This window comes from Cucurbitaria berberidis (genome assembly GCF_010015615.1).
Source record: "Cucurbitaria berberidis CBS 394.84 unplaced genomic scaffold K460scaffold_4, whole genome shotgun sequence".
Classification (NCBI taxonomy): domain Eukaryota; kingdom Fungi; phylum Ascomycota; class Dothideomycetes; order Pleosporales; family Cucurbitariaceae; genus Cucurbitaria; species Cucurbitaria berberidis.
In genome coordinates this window covers 1,410,079-1,422,968 of record NW_024468938.1, presented here as the reverse complement: position 1 = coordinate 1,422,968, position 12,890 = coordinate 1,410,079, and the positions used below count along the sequence as shown (strand labels likewise).

Sequence of the window (12,890 nt, the reverse complement as noted above, 5' to 3'; positions counted from 1 at the left end):
CTGTCTCGCGAGAGTTAAAGAGCACGGTGTGAACGGAGCTTTCCCCAGGAAGATTACAACGATAAGTCTGACCTCAGATCAGATATTTGGGGCGCTAGGAAAGTCATTTGCCCTAAAAACTGGTATAGCTCTATAGACCGGTGCAACTATATTCGCCATTAGTGGGTGGCGCTTTTGGCACAACGTCACTCCGCTTCTTCAAATAACTAGGCAAGATCTTTGCCCATGTCGAATAGAACCCCCGCCTAAGTCCGTTGTACACCTGCTTAGAGTATCCGGAGCACTAGCCACTATTCAAGCTAGAAACACAATGGCGAACGCTCGACTATTGCTCCCGCCTCGTCTAAACACCTGAAACGTCAGATTTACAGCGAATGCCGCTTTCACTGCCGATCACTGATCAACCTAGTTACGCTTGATGAAGATCGTTAAGCAATGAAAAGCACGAGTAGACAGTGGCGCAGACCCTCGCGGTCTCGTCAGGCCTCGTTGCCTCTGTCTTTTATCTCAGCAAAGTATGCTCGCAACTCAATATCTTCAGGATATAAGGCCACGATAATGCAATCTTTCACCTCAAATTTATGTCTGGTACAGCTTGCGAGTTTCCACTGCGACAGCGGTGAAGATATAGTTTCACCACACTCGTAAATCTCTCTTTTGTAATGACGCCATTGGCTGCACACAAAGAGCTTTCTATTTTCAGAACAATGTCGCACTCGCGTGAAACCCCCGAGTGTTTACCACGGTGAATGTGGGTGACAAAGAGCTTAAAGAGCGCGCGCTAGCGAGACAATAGACCCACACAATGCCTTGTCGTACCCACCCTACGTATAGACAACGCAGCAGCTCACTTCAACATACACACTCTTGTTACACAACTATTCCTCAACTACTAGCATGCCTAAATCCCACAACCTAGGCCTTAAGCGCAAGCCACATCAGCAATTTGGCGCTGCTATCCATGCCATGGCGGGAGCCCAGTCGCAAGCGCAAACACCTAGAACCGAGTTCCAAGTCAAAGGGCGCAGCCGAGCTACATATCGAGAACCATTAGGACGACGAGATGGTGGGGATACAAGACATGCTGACCGCAGAGAGCATGAGCCACTCAAGAACCGAATAACCCGCAATGAAGAGCCTCAAGAAGTCCTCGGAAGCCAGATACCACGTGAGCAAAACTCCACGACGCGCAAACGAGGAAGGCTTGATCAAGCTGAGCAACAACCAAATAAGAGGATGCGCATGAGCCCCATACATGAATCCTCGTCTGCACTAGAGGAAACCCGCAAAGAGCTGGTACACGAGGCCACTGCAAAGGCTCAGAAAGCGCAAATCGGTCAGGTCCCGCTCGCGAAACAGAGCGAGGAAGAGCGAAGGGCCTTACGCGCCAAAAGGTTTGCTCCGCGCAAAGAGCAGGCCAGAGCCGCTGCGGTGTATAGCTATGCTTCCTCGAAGGAAGCCGAGAAACATGTAACCACCAAAGAGAGCGAAGTTGACCGCAGACCTACGCCCATGGGAACACCTACTGAGCCTTCCTCGAAAGCTACTACTGCGTCTGCAAACAGCAAGACTCTCAAAGAGAGCACTAAGAAGCATACACCCACTGCAACGAAAGGAGATGGTCAAGAGCACACGTCGTTATCAAGCGCGAAGCGAGCTAGGACAGAAGATGCTGGTTTCGAGGAGCATTTGAACAAGAAACCGCGATTAGCTGCCGACAACAACTGCCACACCTCGTCACAACAAACTAGCATTGGACCCAAAACCAAGGCCAAGGCCAAGGTGAAGGAAATCCCAGGACAGAACACAGGAAAGCCTAAATCCAGCCTTCACGGTCATGCAAATCAAGTTTTGCAGAAGCCCCGAGTAGTAATCGATGACGATCGCAAGGTGCCCGAGCCAGATCCGGATAACAAGCCGCTCGACTTCTTTGACTATGATGAAGACAGCGTGCCCATCCTTTACTCCAATTTCATTGAGCACAACGACATGGTAGAGCTCTCTACCGAGCCGTCCCTTCACCTGAGACAAGGCGCGCTTGCACTGCTTAGGCGACCGAATTGGAAATGGACGTCCAGTGACTTCGGACGTGAAGATGTCCCCAAGCATGAGTCAACTCGAATTATCGATGACTGCGACCTGTATTTCCGAAACGGCAAGGTACATGTTGCAACCGAGCGTGGTCTTCTGCTGGCAGCAGACTACTTCAAGCTCATCGGGGTGCCAGATACACAACCAATTCGCTTCAACGGAAAGAGGCCTGCATGGACGAAGCCCATAGAGTCGAAGCGTCATTATCGTCACGTCGAGGAATCCTGTATGCCCAGCGAGGTCGAACAATCCCAAGGCCTATTAGAAATCATTTCTGGCTCTACTGTCATGGTTTTCGAGCGGGTTAGCGAACGTTTTGAAGAAAATGACATTGAGCTGGCGTACGGCATGCGACTTGATACTGGCGCGAAGGGATGGTTCCCGTACGACAACACTTGTCCAATTGGCTGGGGAAAAGAGACAGCACCGGAACCAGAGACTAAGGGCGACTCCGACAAAGATATCATTGATTGGACCACCTTTTCGTATGCTCGTCTTGCCGCAGCAGCAGCGGCGATGGTGACGGCGGCAGTTACGCAAGCGACATCGCTAACACAGACCCTGCAGTCAATCACCGCACAGTCTATTCCTCCTCTCGTAAAGGCACCGGCTAGCCCGGTATCAGCACCTACTATAGCCCCAGAAATATCCATCGATGGCGCAAATGTGGGGTCCACGACAGATGAGAGCTCCACGGTGATGCCACAGCAAAAGAAGGACACGGGTGCAAAAGAGGGTATTACGAAAACTCCAGAAGAAGCTGATAGTACGCTAACGAAGTCGGACGATCACGAATTGAAAGCACCATGCCAGCAAATGGAGAGTATCTCCACTGGCTCGATGAACACTCCCACTGAAGAGGAGAAATTCACAGGGAATGAGACTATCGACAATACCAACGACCAGGAGCCACAAAGAGCTCACGACATTGTCGATCAGGAGCCCCAAGACGGTTTGCGCCACGACAGCCACCAGCCCGAGCCCAAGGAAAAGGATGAGGCTGCCGAAAAGGATGAGAGTTCAGTATGGATCAAGCCAATTGCGGAGAAAGACACCATTGTAGAACAGATCATGATCCCTTCACAGACCCCAGTTGTATCTCAGCATTGGGCTGGATATGAGGATGAGGACATAGTTGATTATAGCGACAGCGAGTTGTAGAACAGTTCAACAACTCGGCTGAGAGAAGGGAAATGCTGGAAACCGCTTTTAGCCACCTTTGCAGTCAAGAGAAGTACCGCTAGAGCTAGGAGGCACCAAATTGGGAATCAATAAAGCGCAGCAGCGACGCAACAATTGCGCGCATTGCGAAGAGCACTTGGGATTACGAGGTTGGTTGAATGGGAGGTAGCATCGATGATTTTTATGGCGAAACGGGTAGCGAAGGATACCAAATATCTAACGAGAGTCAGAACTCTTGTTAAATGGCTTATCAATTTGATACGTAAAATAGATAAAAATATACACAAAAAGATTCATCACTACAACATGCGGACGAGACTGCAGTGCAACAGTCTAGGTTGGAAAGTGAGGTTAAGTAGTACATGTTTTGCAAATAATATTGATTCTTCATCAGAGCGCGCGTCGTTCTCTCTACATATTGTTGAAGGTCGCTTTACATTCACCGTAACGTAAAGGGGTGATAATGGGGATCAGTAGAAAAGGAGCTCATTGTACAACGCCGAAAGCATTAGCTTGCAAGTCTTGGTATTAACCTAAAAACAACCCAGCGAAAGCGACAAAACAATATTCTCTTATGGGTATGATACAAAACAACCGCGATGGTAGCTTTGCGAAAGAGAAGACAGCCAAGGAACCTCATATGTCATCTAACTCGATCACCGGAGCGTCCGGCGGTGATGGTGATGGTGAAACTCCAGCAGGGTGCTTTGCGTGATGCCTCCTTGCCCTCTCATCATAGTTGCCTCGATTCAAGCGATAAGTGCTATACTCTTCGTAATCATCTCCAAAGCCTGTGTTGTAGACCTTATTCCCAAGTGCAGTAGTTGCGTTTCTTCTGAAGAACTTCTTGTAGACTCCTACATTCAATGGGTACCCAGTGTGCGCAGCAACAGTCGAGCCATTTCCTCGAACGCCCGACCAGTGCTTGATGCAGTGCCCGAGCACTGGGAGTTCAGGTGGAACGATTACTGTGTCTTCTGGGTATTGCTTTCGAATACCACTCTCGGTGGAGTACTCGAGGAACTTCCGCTTTCCGTTCTGGTTTTGTGGCTCCTGGACAGGATTCTCGGTTTCGGATAAACTCGCTGGGAGGCCGTTTGGATTTTTGCGGTCAGCTGCGCTCCGGGAGGCATACGTCCCAATGAAATGGTTGATAACAGGATCCAGTACGGCAACCCCTCGGCCGTAGAAGCGACCAACAGTAATTTCCAAGGTTTCCAGATGGCAGGCGTTAAGTTTAGTCTGGTACATCTGGAATACCAGGGCATCGATGACGTCTCGCTGGACGAATCTGGGTAGCCCAAACTGCAGCATGGCATTGTACAAATGAATGTTTACTAACAGCTCCGTAGATGGTTCGATTATGGGTAGGTCGCTCTGTCTGATTGGCTTTCTCAGGTTTTCTGGCTGCTCCTTGTTTCGCACTATCTCTTCCATTCTATTGAACCAAGGTATGAGGTGGGCCTCTATTTCGTCCCGTCGAATGTAAGCCATCTGATGATCAAGCCCTTTGATATATTTCTTCCCTTTTACTAGTAAAGGCTTGTATTCCTTGCATGAATTGAAATAATTCCACGAATGGTAGTATGTATATTGCCGAGGATACGTAGCAGGTACGGTTACCGTGCGAACGGTCGGCTCGCAGCGAAAGACGTCATCCGCCAAAGTAGAACAACTCATGAATGTTGCCTTATCAATACCTTCTGGTGGGAATCTTTTGGACGTTTCATTCGAAAACTGCGACAAGATCTCTTTGGAAGCCGTGGGATCGCGATATGAATACAGTGTCTGAAATTGCTGCGTATCAACGACAATGAAGACTCGCTCGCGTGGATTCGTTACTTCGGTATCTAATATTTTCAGGCGATCAATTGGATCCGTGTATCGTCCTTTACCGTCACCCGCCTCTATTTGTGCCTGCTCCTCGAGGTATATTTCGTGAGCCAGCACGACTCGCCCGCTTGTGTGATAGAGGACCATATTGTTGCTTGGTGTAGTGGCGTTTGATATTGCTTTCCGTGGAAGCGTCGCTTGGGCTTTCGCAGCGTAACTTTAGTCCTAGCAACATCTGGGTGTGAAGTACTTTAAAATGCCTTTGAAGCCGTTCGGCTTTGTTCAAAACTTATTTCGGAGACAAAGACACATTTCTGGCACCAAAGCTACCGAAGTCAGCCCTAGGGTTTCTTTCAAGCTTCTCCATTCTTTCAAATAAAGGATGATAGGCCCCAGTGATTTAGTGTCCCCCGGCAACCTTGCTAGCGGCCAGCCACCTACCCGTCGTAGACATAAAGAACACGCCTGCAACGAGACTCACGAAAAATCACGTGCACTAATGCTGGCCACCACATGCAGCAGATGTCTTGAGTGCGGAAAGGGTTTGAATGAGATGTGGGGTCTGAAGGAGTTGCAGAAATGCGCTTAGCGGGTGAAGCGCCGATGACCTCAACTTGAACAACATGCAGCTCAGGAAGCTCGTTAGTGGCCAGCAACAGCGTCTTTGAGCACCAGATTTACTGTTCACAAAGAATAATATGAGCATAAACTGGTAAGGTCGAGCACAGGGGTTGCGAGATCGTGCTGTATAAGAACAAAGAAGGTGGAACAAGGCAGGGCATCTAGTCGATGCCCAAAATCTAACCAAAAACGGAGAATTTCCTGCGGGGATCCGACCTAGATGTCATCCATGGGTGATCTGGGACTCAAGGACAGTTTGAACAACTAAGATGGGCGCTAGAGTGTAAAGTACCGTAATCCAGAACCGATTATTACTAGGCTCTAACTAGAATAAGACTAGAGTATGCGATTGTTCTCAGTCTCATAGACTTAGGCAATGCAGCTTAATATATCCTATTTACTATGCAACTACTTCAGCACATCAGTACTGCCATGCTTCATTACTCGTCATTCATCACATCCTTCGTCTTCCCACCACAAGCCCTCTCTAGCGTCAAAAAAGCAAAGTGACCCCCAACAACCGGTCTAGCAAAGAACCACGGTCCTGGAAAACCCCCGTCCCCTTCTGTGACATACAAATCCGTAAACGGGCGATCCGTAGCCGTCTCATTCAACCACAGCGCCACTCTATCCAAAATCTCCGATCTCACCTTCTTGCTTGCGACGGCAGCGGCTTCAAACTCCCAATCTGATTTGGTGTAAAGGTGTCGACTATCGAGTGGTAGGCCGTATTTCTGCATGACGGCAGAGTACCAGTCTGATTGCATTTTGTAGATGTGGTTGGGAATAAAGTCCGAAGTGATGGGAGTTCGACCTCCTGACAACTCATCCGATGTCAAAGGCTCCTGTGCATGCCCGTTAGAGCCCATATATGATGACGTGGAGGTCGCGTTTGTGATGGAAGGGTGGAAGCACAAGACGGCATCGGCATAAAGCGAATACAGTGTCGTCCAGCTTCCATACCAGTCGTATGCGAGCTTAGCATGCGAACCATCGCGCGAGATACCGTACTCCAGCCACTTCTTGATGTACGTTTCGGAGATGTTGCGGTAGTGCTTCGCGTCGCCAGGCCGCTCGAGGAGATCCGCTAGCTCGCTAAAGGCTTTGATACCGACAATGCCCTTCAACGCCAGGTTCGTCTGCAGAGGAAGCCATCCTGCAAAATCGTCGGTGCAGACTGAACGACAGATTATCAGCTTGGTGAAACGCGCCGAATCGTGGTGCATATGACTTACGCTGATTGTGGGGCTCAAGAGCATCCTCGACAAGATAGCCTGTCCACTGCTTCCACAGCTCATAACTACCTTCCAACCACTTCCTCGCCTGCTTGACTCCCTTTGTACCTCCGCCCCAGGCTTCATCGATATACTCAATTCCACCATGAGAGCCGATGTTCATCAGGGCAAAGGGCTTCTCGCTTGAATCATCGTAGTCTGCGTCGTTCCCGACAGTAGACCAGATAGACTGAGACTCGACATCGGAATTATAGCTCAACGAATTCACTAGAGCCAGCCCCATAATAAGCATATCTCCACACTCTTCAACAGGCATGTACTCATCTCTTCCGTCGGCATGGCCAGTCAGGTTGGGAAAGTGGGCACCCAGATCATGCATCGAATACTTGTTAGGGTACTGGCCACTCAACTGATGCTCGAGAAGCGGCTCTAGGAGATATGCAAGCCATTTAGGCTGGGTGTAAAGGAAGAAAGGAAATGCAGGGAAAATAACGTCGACCGTCTGGGAATTGCCATTCGATGAGATCTCCTTCAGGAAGAGCAGTGGGTTCTCTGGTGTTCCAGAGAAGCTGGTCGCGCCCATGGTTTGTCGAGCCGATAGAGCAACAATATCAACGTAGTTTGTGGATCCTGATTGATAGGCATCGATACGAAGTTGCTCCGAATAGTTGCCCGCCAGATTGTTGGCCTTGGTAAAGTCGAGATAATGGAAGTGGATGAGCTTGCTGTGCTGCGAAAACCAGGACTTCCACAGCGGACGCATGAAGGTGAGACCGCGAGCAGAAGCATACTGCGTGACTGGATCTTGAATGTGGGTAATGGTGAATAGCACACTCTTGCTCGCGGTTGATGCAGTAGCCGACGAGTTCTTCGGCTTGAATTCCTTGACGAAGGCGAATACCGGCTCATCCTCCATTATGGCGCGAAAGTTCTCATCGACCACATTTTGCAGCGTCCCAGTCCGGGCAAAGCGCTGACGGAGCAGCGCAGAGGTACCGGACTCGTGGCGAACATCAGCTGGCCCAGTAAAGTGCAGCTGACCCCACTCGGGCTGGTCGTTCGTCTCGGTAAAGAGTTGCTCAATCTGACGCTTCACCCTCCATGTCTTCAAGCCTTTTATTGTTCCTGGCGCCTCGTATTCGGTCAGGCCCCACTCTATGAGGCTTTCCCGCTTCCCGCTCACCCATTGTCCGTTGACATCCACATAGAGGTTGACCTTGACACTTGCTTCGACATGTATTGAGAGATAAGCTGCCGGTATCGACTGTCGCAGAGTCGAGGTAGGTGTAATGGGCGAGAGGAAGGAGAGGGTGATTTCGACGTCGTGGGCCGCGGCGATCTTGTCTGACGTGCGGATCGAGTATGTGAGGTTCGTCGTGGATGCGTCATACTTGGCGCCTTTGTATGTAGGGTACGCGATGGTATAACTGCAAGACGGACGGGTTAGCTGTGGCCGTTTCCGGTGCGATGGGGAGAGGCGGACTCTTTACTGTCGTCTTCTAGCGAGTCGTGGGGCCGGCCCAGGAGTGGGAATACTTGGTTTGAATCGGGAAGGGACGCGAGGACACCAAAGCCAACCTACTCAGAGCTTCGTCAGTACTATAATGAGGGCCGAAGCATAGCTGTTTCAACAGACTACTACTACAATCATTAGGAAACATACCTCGGCGCCAGTCCAAAACATGGGCCACTGGCTCCACGGCGCTTCTCGCGCGTTCGCTAGCCATGTACTCAGATATGGATTTCTCACAACCAGTGGAAGAACAGGTGGAGTCAAGCTTGAAGCTTCCGCAACGCTTGCCAGAAGCGCCGCGGCTGTGACGGTGAATAGCCGCATTACGTGGCCGGTGCAGCACAGTGCGAGGAGTTGAGGAACGAGAACAACGAACGGGAAAGCTCAATACAGACACGGTGAAACCAGCCGTCCTATCTCTATCATATATAGAGCAACTAGGTACCGCCCGAGGACGATGGGAGCTAGAAACTGGGGTAGCTCTTCTGCGGGGTTGGCCAAGAGCCAATTGGCGGCACGTGCCTTGCATAACCCCAGGCTCATGCATCATGCATCCATCCCATGTTCAAGGCCGACAACGACAACCTGATGCTATTTCCTCCGTTGTACACATCAAGACCAAAAGAACCAAAGCGCTTCGCCAACACTGAAGGCGTCGAGTCATCAAACCGATGACAAGACCATCAAGGCACGCTACGAGCTCCTTCCCTGCTATTCGTGTCGTTGGAGCCTCCTGAGCCCTGTGTGCCGCACCGCTTCCAGGTGGAGGACATGATGTTTATCCACGAAGACGCGAAACGACCATGGTCCTTGTGTGGCTTCATGGGCGGTGTGGAAACACAATCTCTAAGCGGCTTCACGGGGCTCGGAGTGGGTATAGTCCAGTCGCCGACAGGGTCAGGATATGCTGGATGAGGACGGTATGCTATGGATGACGAGGACTCACTCTTCCGAGGAATCGGCGGTAGACGTCGCGAAGCTAGCTCAGGCGGGTCGAGCTTCACCGATGGTGGTACTGAGAGGCGGTAGAACCGGGGCGGGGTGTGCGCGCAGCTAATCCGCTGGTGGGCTTGGTGGTTCAAGAGCTCGTCTATTGCATTGGTTTTAGAGTCGGGTGCACCACGTGGGACGTAGGTGTATGGCTGCTCAGAGGTGTCGCTTGCCCTACATCCTGGTGTTAATGGCCTGCTTGGACTCCACTTGCTAACATCCGTTCTGTTATCCCCATGGCCATCGCCCGAACATTCTTCGCCGCCAGCGCCATTATTACAGTCTCGAAAGCCTTCATCGAAATCCCTACTCGAGACATGACTACGCCTGTCTTCCTCCACCCCGCGGTAGCTAGCCTCGTTTGGCTCGATGACGGATAAGTCGTTCTCTTCGCCGGCGCCATTGCACTCCTCGTCGAGTAGACCTAGTTCTCGTATCTGAGTCCAGGTACGGTAATAGTATCGGAACGTCGCGAACGGCTGGTCGACTGGATCGATAAGCGCAAACTTATAGAAGCGTTTTGGCTGATATGGGCCAGCGCGGCCAGCATTCACCAGGCTATTCTTGTTAACGTCATTGCACTCTCGAGTTTGATATTTATGCTTACTCGACTCCCTTGCCCTTCTTCGCATGCTGCGTCTTCTTGTACTCCTCCAGCTCTCGCTCTATCCGCTTCCTTCCGTGTGCTCGATGAACCTTGATCTCGATACAAGCATTTTCATCGAACACGTCTGTCACGTCCTTCCACTTCTTGTCCTTCCTGTCCGGCGGCGTGAAGCGTAGCACCCGCTTCTCGACTCTCCTCTTGCCTTCCTCATCTTCCGGCCTCTCATACAGCCCAAACATAGTCTTTCCCCTCCAGTTATTTTCTTTGCCCGTTGACCAGCTTACAATATGCTTGCCGTTGATGTACAGCTTGAAGAGGAAGTAGTGGCCCGCGGGAACCGGCGGAGAGACCGAGTAACCAATCCAAAATGTGCTACCTGGCAGGGCAGGCATGTAGACGCTGCATGTCGAGGTATCGTTGTTGATAAGCTCGGGGACGAAACCGGTGATACCACGCGCGATGTAGCTATCTTTCGGAGCAGGGTAATATTCTGGCAGTGTCTCAACATCGAACTGTGAGTGCAGCGCGATGTTGATGCTACGGTAATTTGGCATGGTGGTGATGGGTCGGGTGTGAGGTAAAAGAGCGTGCGTGGCGACAAAACCAAAGTCGGCTCTATCTTCCTTGTAGAGTGAAAGTCATCAAAAGCGCAACAACAACAACAGGCCATCATACGTCCGCGCCCCGCTACGCCTACCTACATTAGCGTATTTGGTTACGAAAGTTCATAGGATATTGAAAGCATTCGACCACACCAGCAACCGCAATCACTCACCTAGGCAACAATCATATTGTAAAACGCAATATTTGCCAATGTACGCAACAATAAAGTCCTTATGCGGTGAGTCCCAGGCTGTTGTAAGCCGGATAGGTTATAGTAAGTGAGAGAGAGCCCTCATTATACTGGTAGCTCGCGGGTACGTGCATCGATAGCTCTTTCATGGTCACACAGCCCCTCGATATATAACCCACTAACTCTCTTTCAACATATTTCTACTCTCTACTCTCTAAAGGTCTACTTCGTCAACATCATCGATTACCCAGGTATACTAGGTCTCAAATCTTCCCAAGCCCTTGCGCCTTGTCCATTCTTTGGTTCTTTCGCAATCGCCCCACCGTGCCACCGAAAGATCACCCATATCTAGAGCAAACACTTGCTTCATAACATCTTATCGAAATGACGGCTATATCAACTACTACGACCGACTCCAAATCCTCGCATACGGGCCCCATGGCGCCATACCAGCTCCAACAGTAAGTTTATGCCTAACTGTCCTCGGTATTAGCAACATAATGAGGGCGGCGGCTAACGGTGAGTAGGCTCAAGAAGGGTCCAAAGGCCAACATCGTAGTTGGCCCAGACGGCGATCGATATATCGCTCTCGAAAACGCCTCGACCAATCTACTGGCATATTTCTCTCCTTATGCGCAGAAGAAGCTGATAGAAGAGCGCGGCACCATCCTGTACATTCCGAACGGGTCTAAGAACGCCCTTATCTGGATCTACAAATATATGCAAGCTGGCCAGGCTGATCCGGAACGTCTAGAGTCCTTCGCAGGTCTCACGTTCGACAAGTTGGTGTTGCTCTACCAGCAATGCGCTTTCCTCGATTACAAGTCACTGATGGCACGGATAATCGGCCGCCTTAAGGGCAAGTTCTACGACTCGCTGCCGAGCGTGGACGAGATCAAGCTGTTCGCAACGTCGGTTCCGCCCATGCACGCCTTTTCCATTGATTGTCTCGCGAAAGAGATGATCAACCCTTGGACATGCAACTATACGCCCTACCTGGAGTTGGCACAGTTGGACCAGGCATTTGGAAAGGCTTTGGATCAGGCGATGCAGGACACTCTGGCCGACCGAGTTAAGGTTGGCAAGCAATATTACCAGCGCACGACCAACCGTCAAGTGCTGTGGTCGAAGAAGTATCTCGACAAGCGGTTCAACCTTGCGCCATCTCGCACCCCTCCTACAGCCAAGAAGATGGCGAAACAGGATCAGTCGAAGAAGAAGCTCAAGGCGACGAAGCCTTTAGACTCGAAACCCCACGTCGACACCCGGGCTGGTGACACTCAAGGTACTAGAGACCTCCCGCATACCTCATCGGCTGCAGCACAGCATGAGAAAGTCAAGTCTAAGAAGGTATTCAAATGCTTCATATGCAGCGGTGAGGGTCACCTTGCGCGTAACTGTACCGAGGATGCGAAAAATGCTGTCATCGAGCCACCAGCGTCGGTCAACCGGGCTCTGCACGCCACAGCGAAGAAAGCTCACCCAACAGTGATCTGCCACAACTGCAATGGACAGGGTCACATCGCCCGCAATTGCACTGTATCGATTGCGCCCGAGCCTGCTGCTAGTGGGGCATCCAAGAAGCAAAGGCGACCCACATGCTTCCACTGCAGCGCCAAAGGTCATGTTGCCCGGCACTGCACTATGGGCAATTCTCAGGAGAAGTCTTCCAGCGTAAACGGCGCTGAAGTCATTCCAACTGAGGCATCCACGACTCAATTATCATCCCGCCGATCCCATACTCAGAAGAGCATCACACCGGCCAACATATCTACCGGTACACGCCTTGCCCGCAGTTCAGCTAGCCCTAGCAAACACATCCGCCGTACCCAGCGTAGTCACCAGGTCGATCCCATCGTCGTGGCAGGCAATGGCGAGGGTCTACGCACTTGCGATCGGGAGATCCGAAGTGGGGAGATGACGCGAACTGAACTCGTCATTTAGGGACTTTGCGGGTCTCTCCAGCTTTTGCGCATTGGTGTAGATAGCATATGGATCGTAGCCACTCAAGTTTACCACAACACG

At 51.0% G+C, this 12,890-nt stretch overlaps 5 protein-coding genes across 5 annotated transcripts; 2 read left to right on the top strand and 3 right to left on the bottom strand.

The window, feature by feature from the left end:
- Positions 1-897: 897 nt before the first annotated feature.
- Positions 898-3,252, top strand: K460DRAFT_396511 (uncharacterized protein; the record flags this gene model as incomplete). The annotated part of the gene is made up of 1 exon (XM_040936106.1): positions 898-3,252. One exon carries the CDS (start codon positions 898-900, stop codon positions 3,250-3,252), a length of 2,355 nt encoding a protein of 784 aa, XP_040785690.1.
- Positions 3,253-3,909: 657 nt separating this feature from the next.
- K460DRAFT_356894 (uncharacterized protein) lies at positions 3,910-5,253 on the bottom strand (the record flags this gene model as incomplete). Its single annotated transcript, XM_040931996.1, has 1 exon — positions 3,910-5,253. The coding sequence occupies one exon, from the start codon at positions 5,251-5,253 to the stop codon at positions 3,910-3,912; it is 1,344 nt and encodes a 447-aa protein (XP_040785689.1).
- Positions 5,254-6,017: 764 nt separating this feature from the next.
- Positions 6,018-8,937, bottom strand: K460DRAFT_315102 (glutaminase A). The gene is made up of 4 exons (XM_040930302.1): positions 8,626-8,937; positions 8,446-8,540; positions 6,963-8,389; positions 6,018-6,904 (listed from the first exon to the last, which is right to left on the bottom strand). The coding sequence occupies exons 1-4, from the start codon at positions 8,797-8,799 to the stop codon at positions 6,168-6,170; spliced, it is 2,433 nt and encodes an 810-aa protein (XP_040785688.1). The 5' UTR covers positions 8,800-8,937; the 3' UTR covers positions 6,018-6,167.
- Positions 8,938-9,158: 221 nt separating this feature from the next.
- K460DRAFT_418247 (uncharacterized protein) lies at positions 9,159-10,737 on the bottom strand (the record flags this gene model as incomplete). The annotated part of the gene is made up of 2 exons (XM_040937929.1): positions 10,073-10,737; positions 9,159-10,023 (listed from the first exon to the last, which is right to left on the bottom strand). Exons 1-2 carry the CDS (start codon positions 10,624-10,626, stop codon positions 9,159-9,161), a joined length of 1,419 nt encoding a protein of 472 aa, XP_040785687.1. The 5' UTR covers positions 10,627-10,737.
- Positions 10,738-11,249: 512 nt separating this feature from the next.
- K460DRAFT_418246 (uncharacterized protein) lies at positions 11,250-12,809 on the top strand (the record flags this gene model as incomplete). The annotated part of the gene is made up of 2 exons (XM_040937928.1): positions 11,250-11,326; positions 11,393-12,809. The coding sequence occupies 2 exons, from the start codon at positions 11,250-11,252 to the stop codon at positions 12,807-12,809; spliced, it is 1,494 nt and encodes a 497-aa protein (XP_040785686.1).
- Positions 12,810-12,890: the final 81 nt, after the last annotated feature.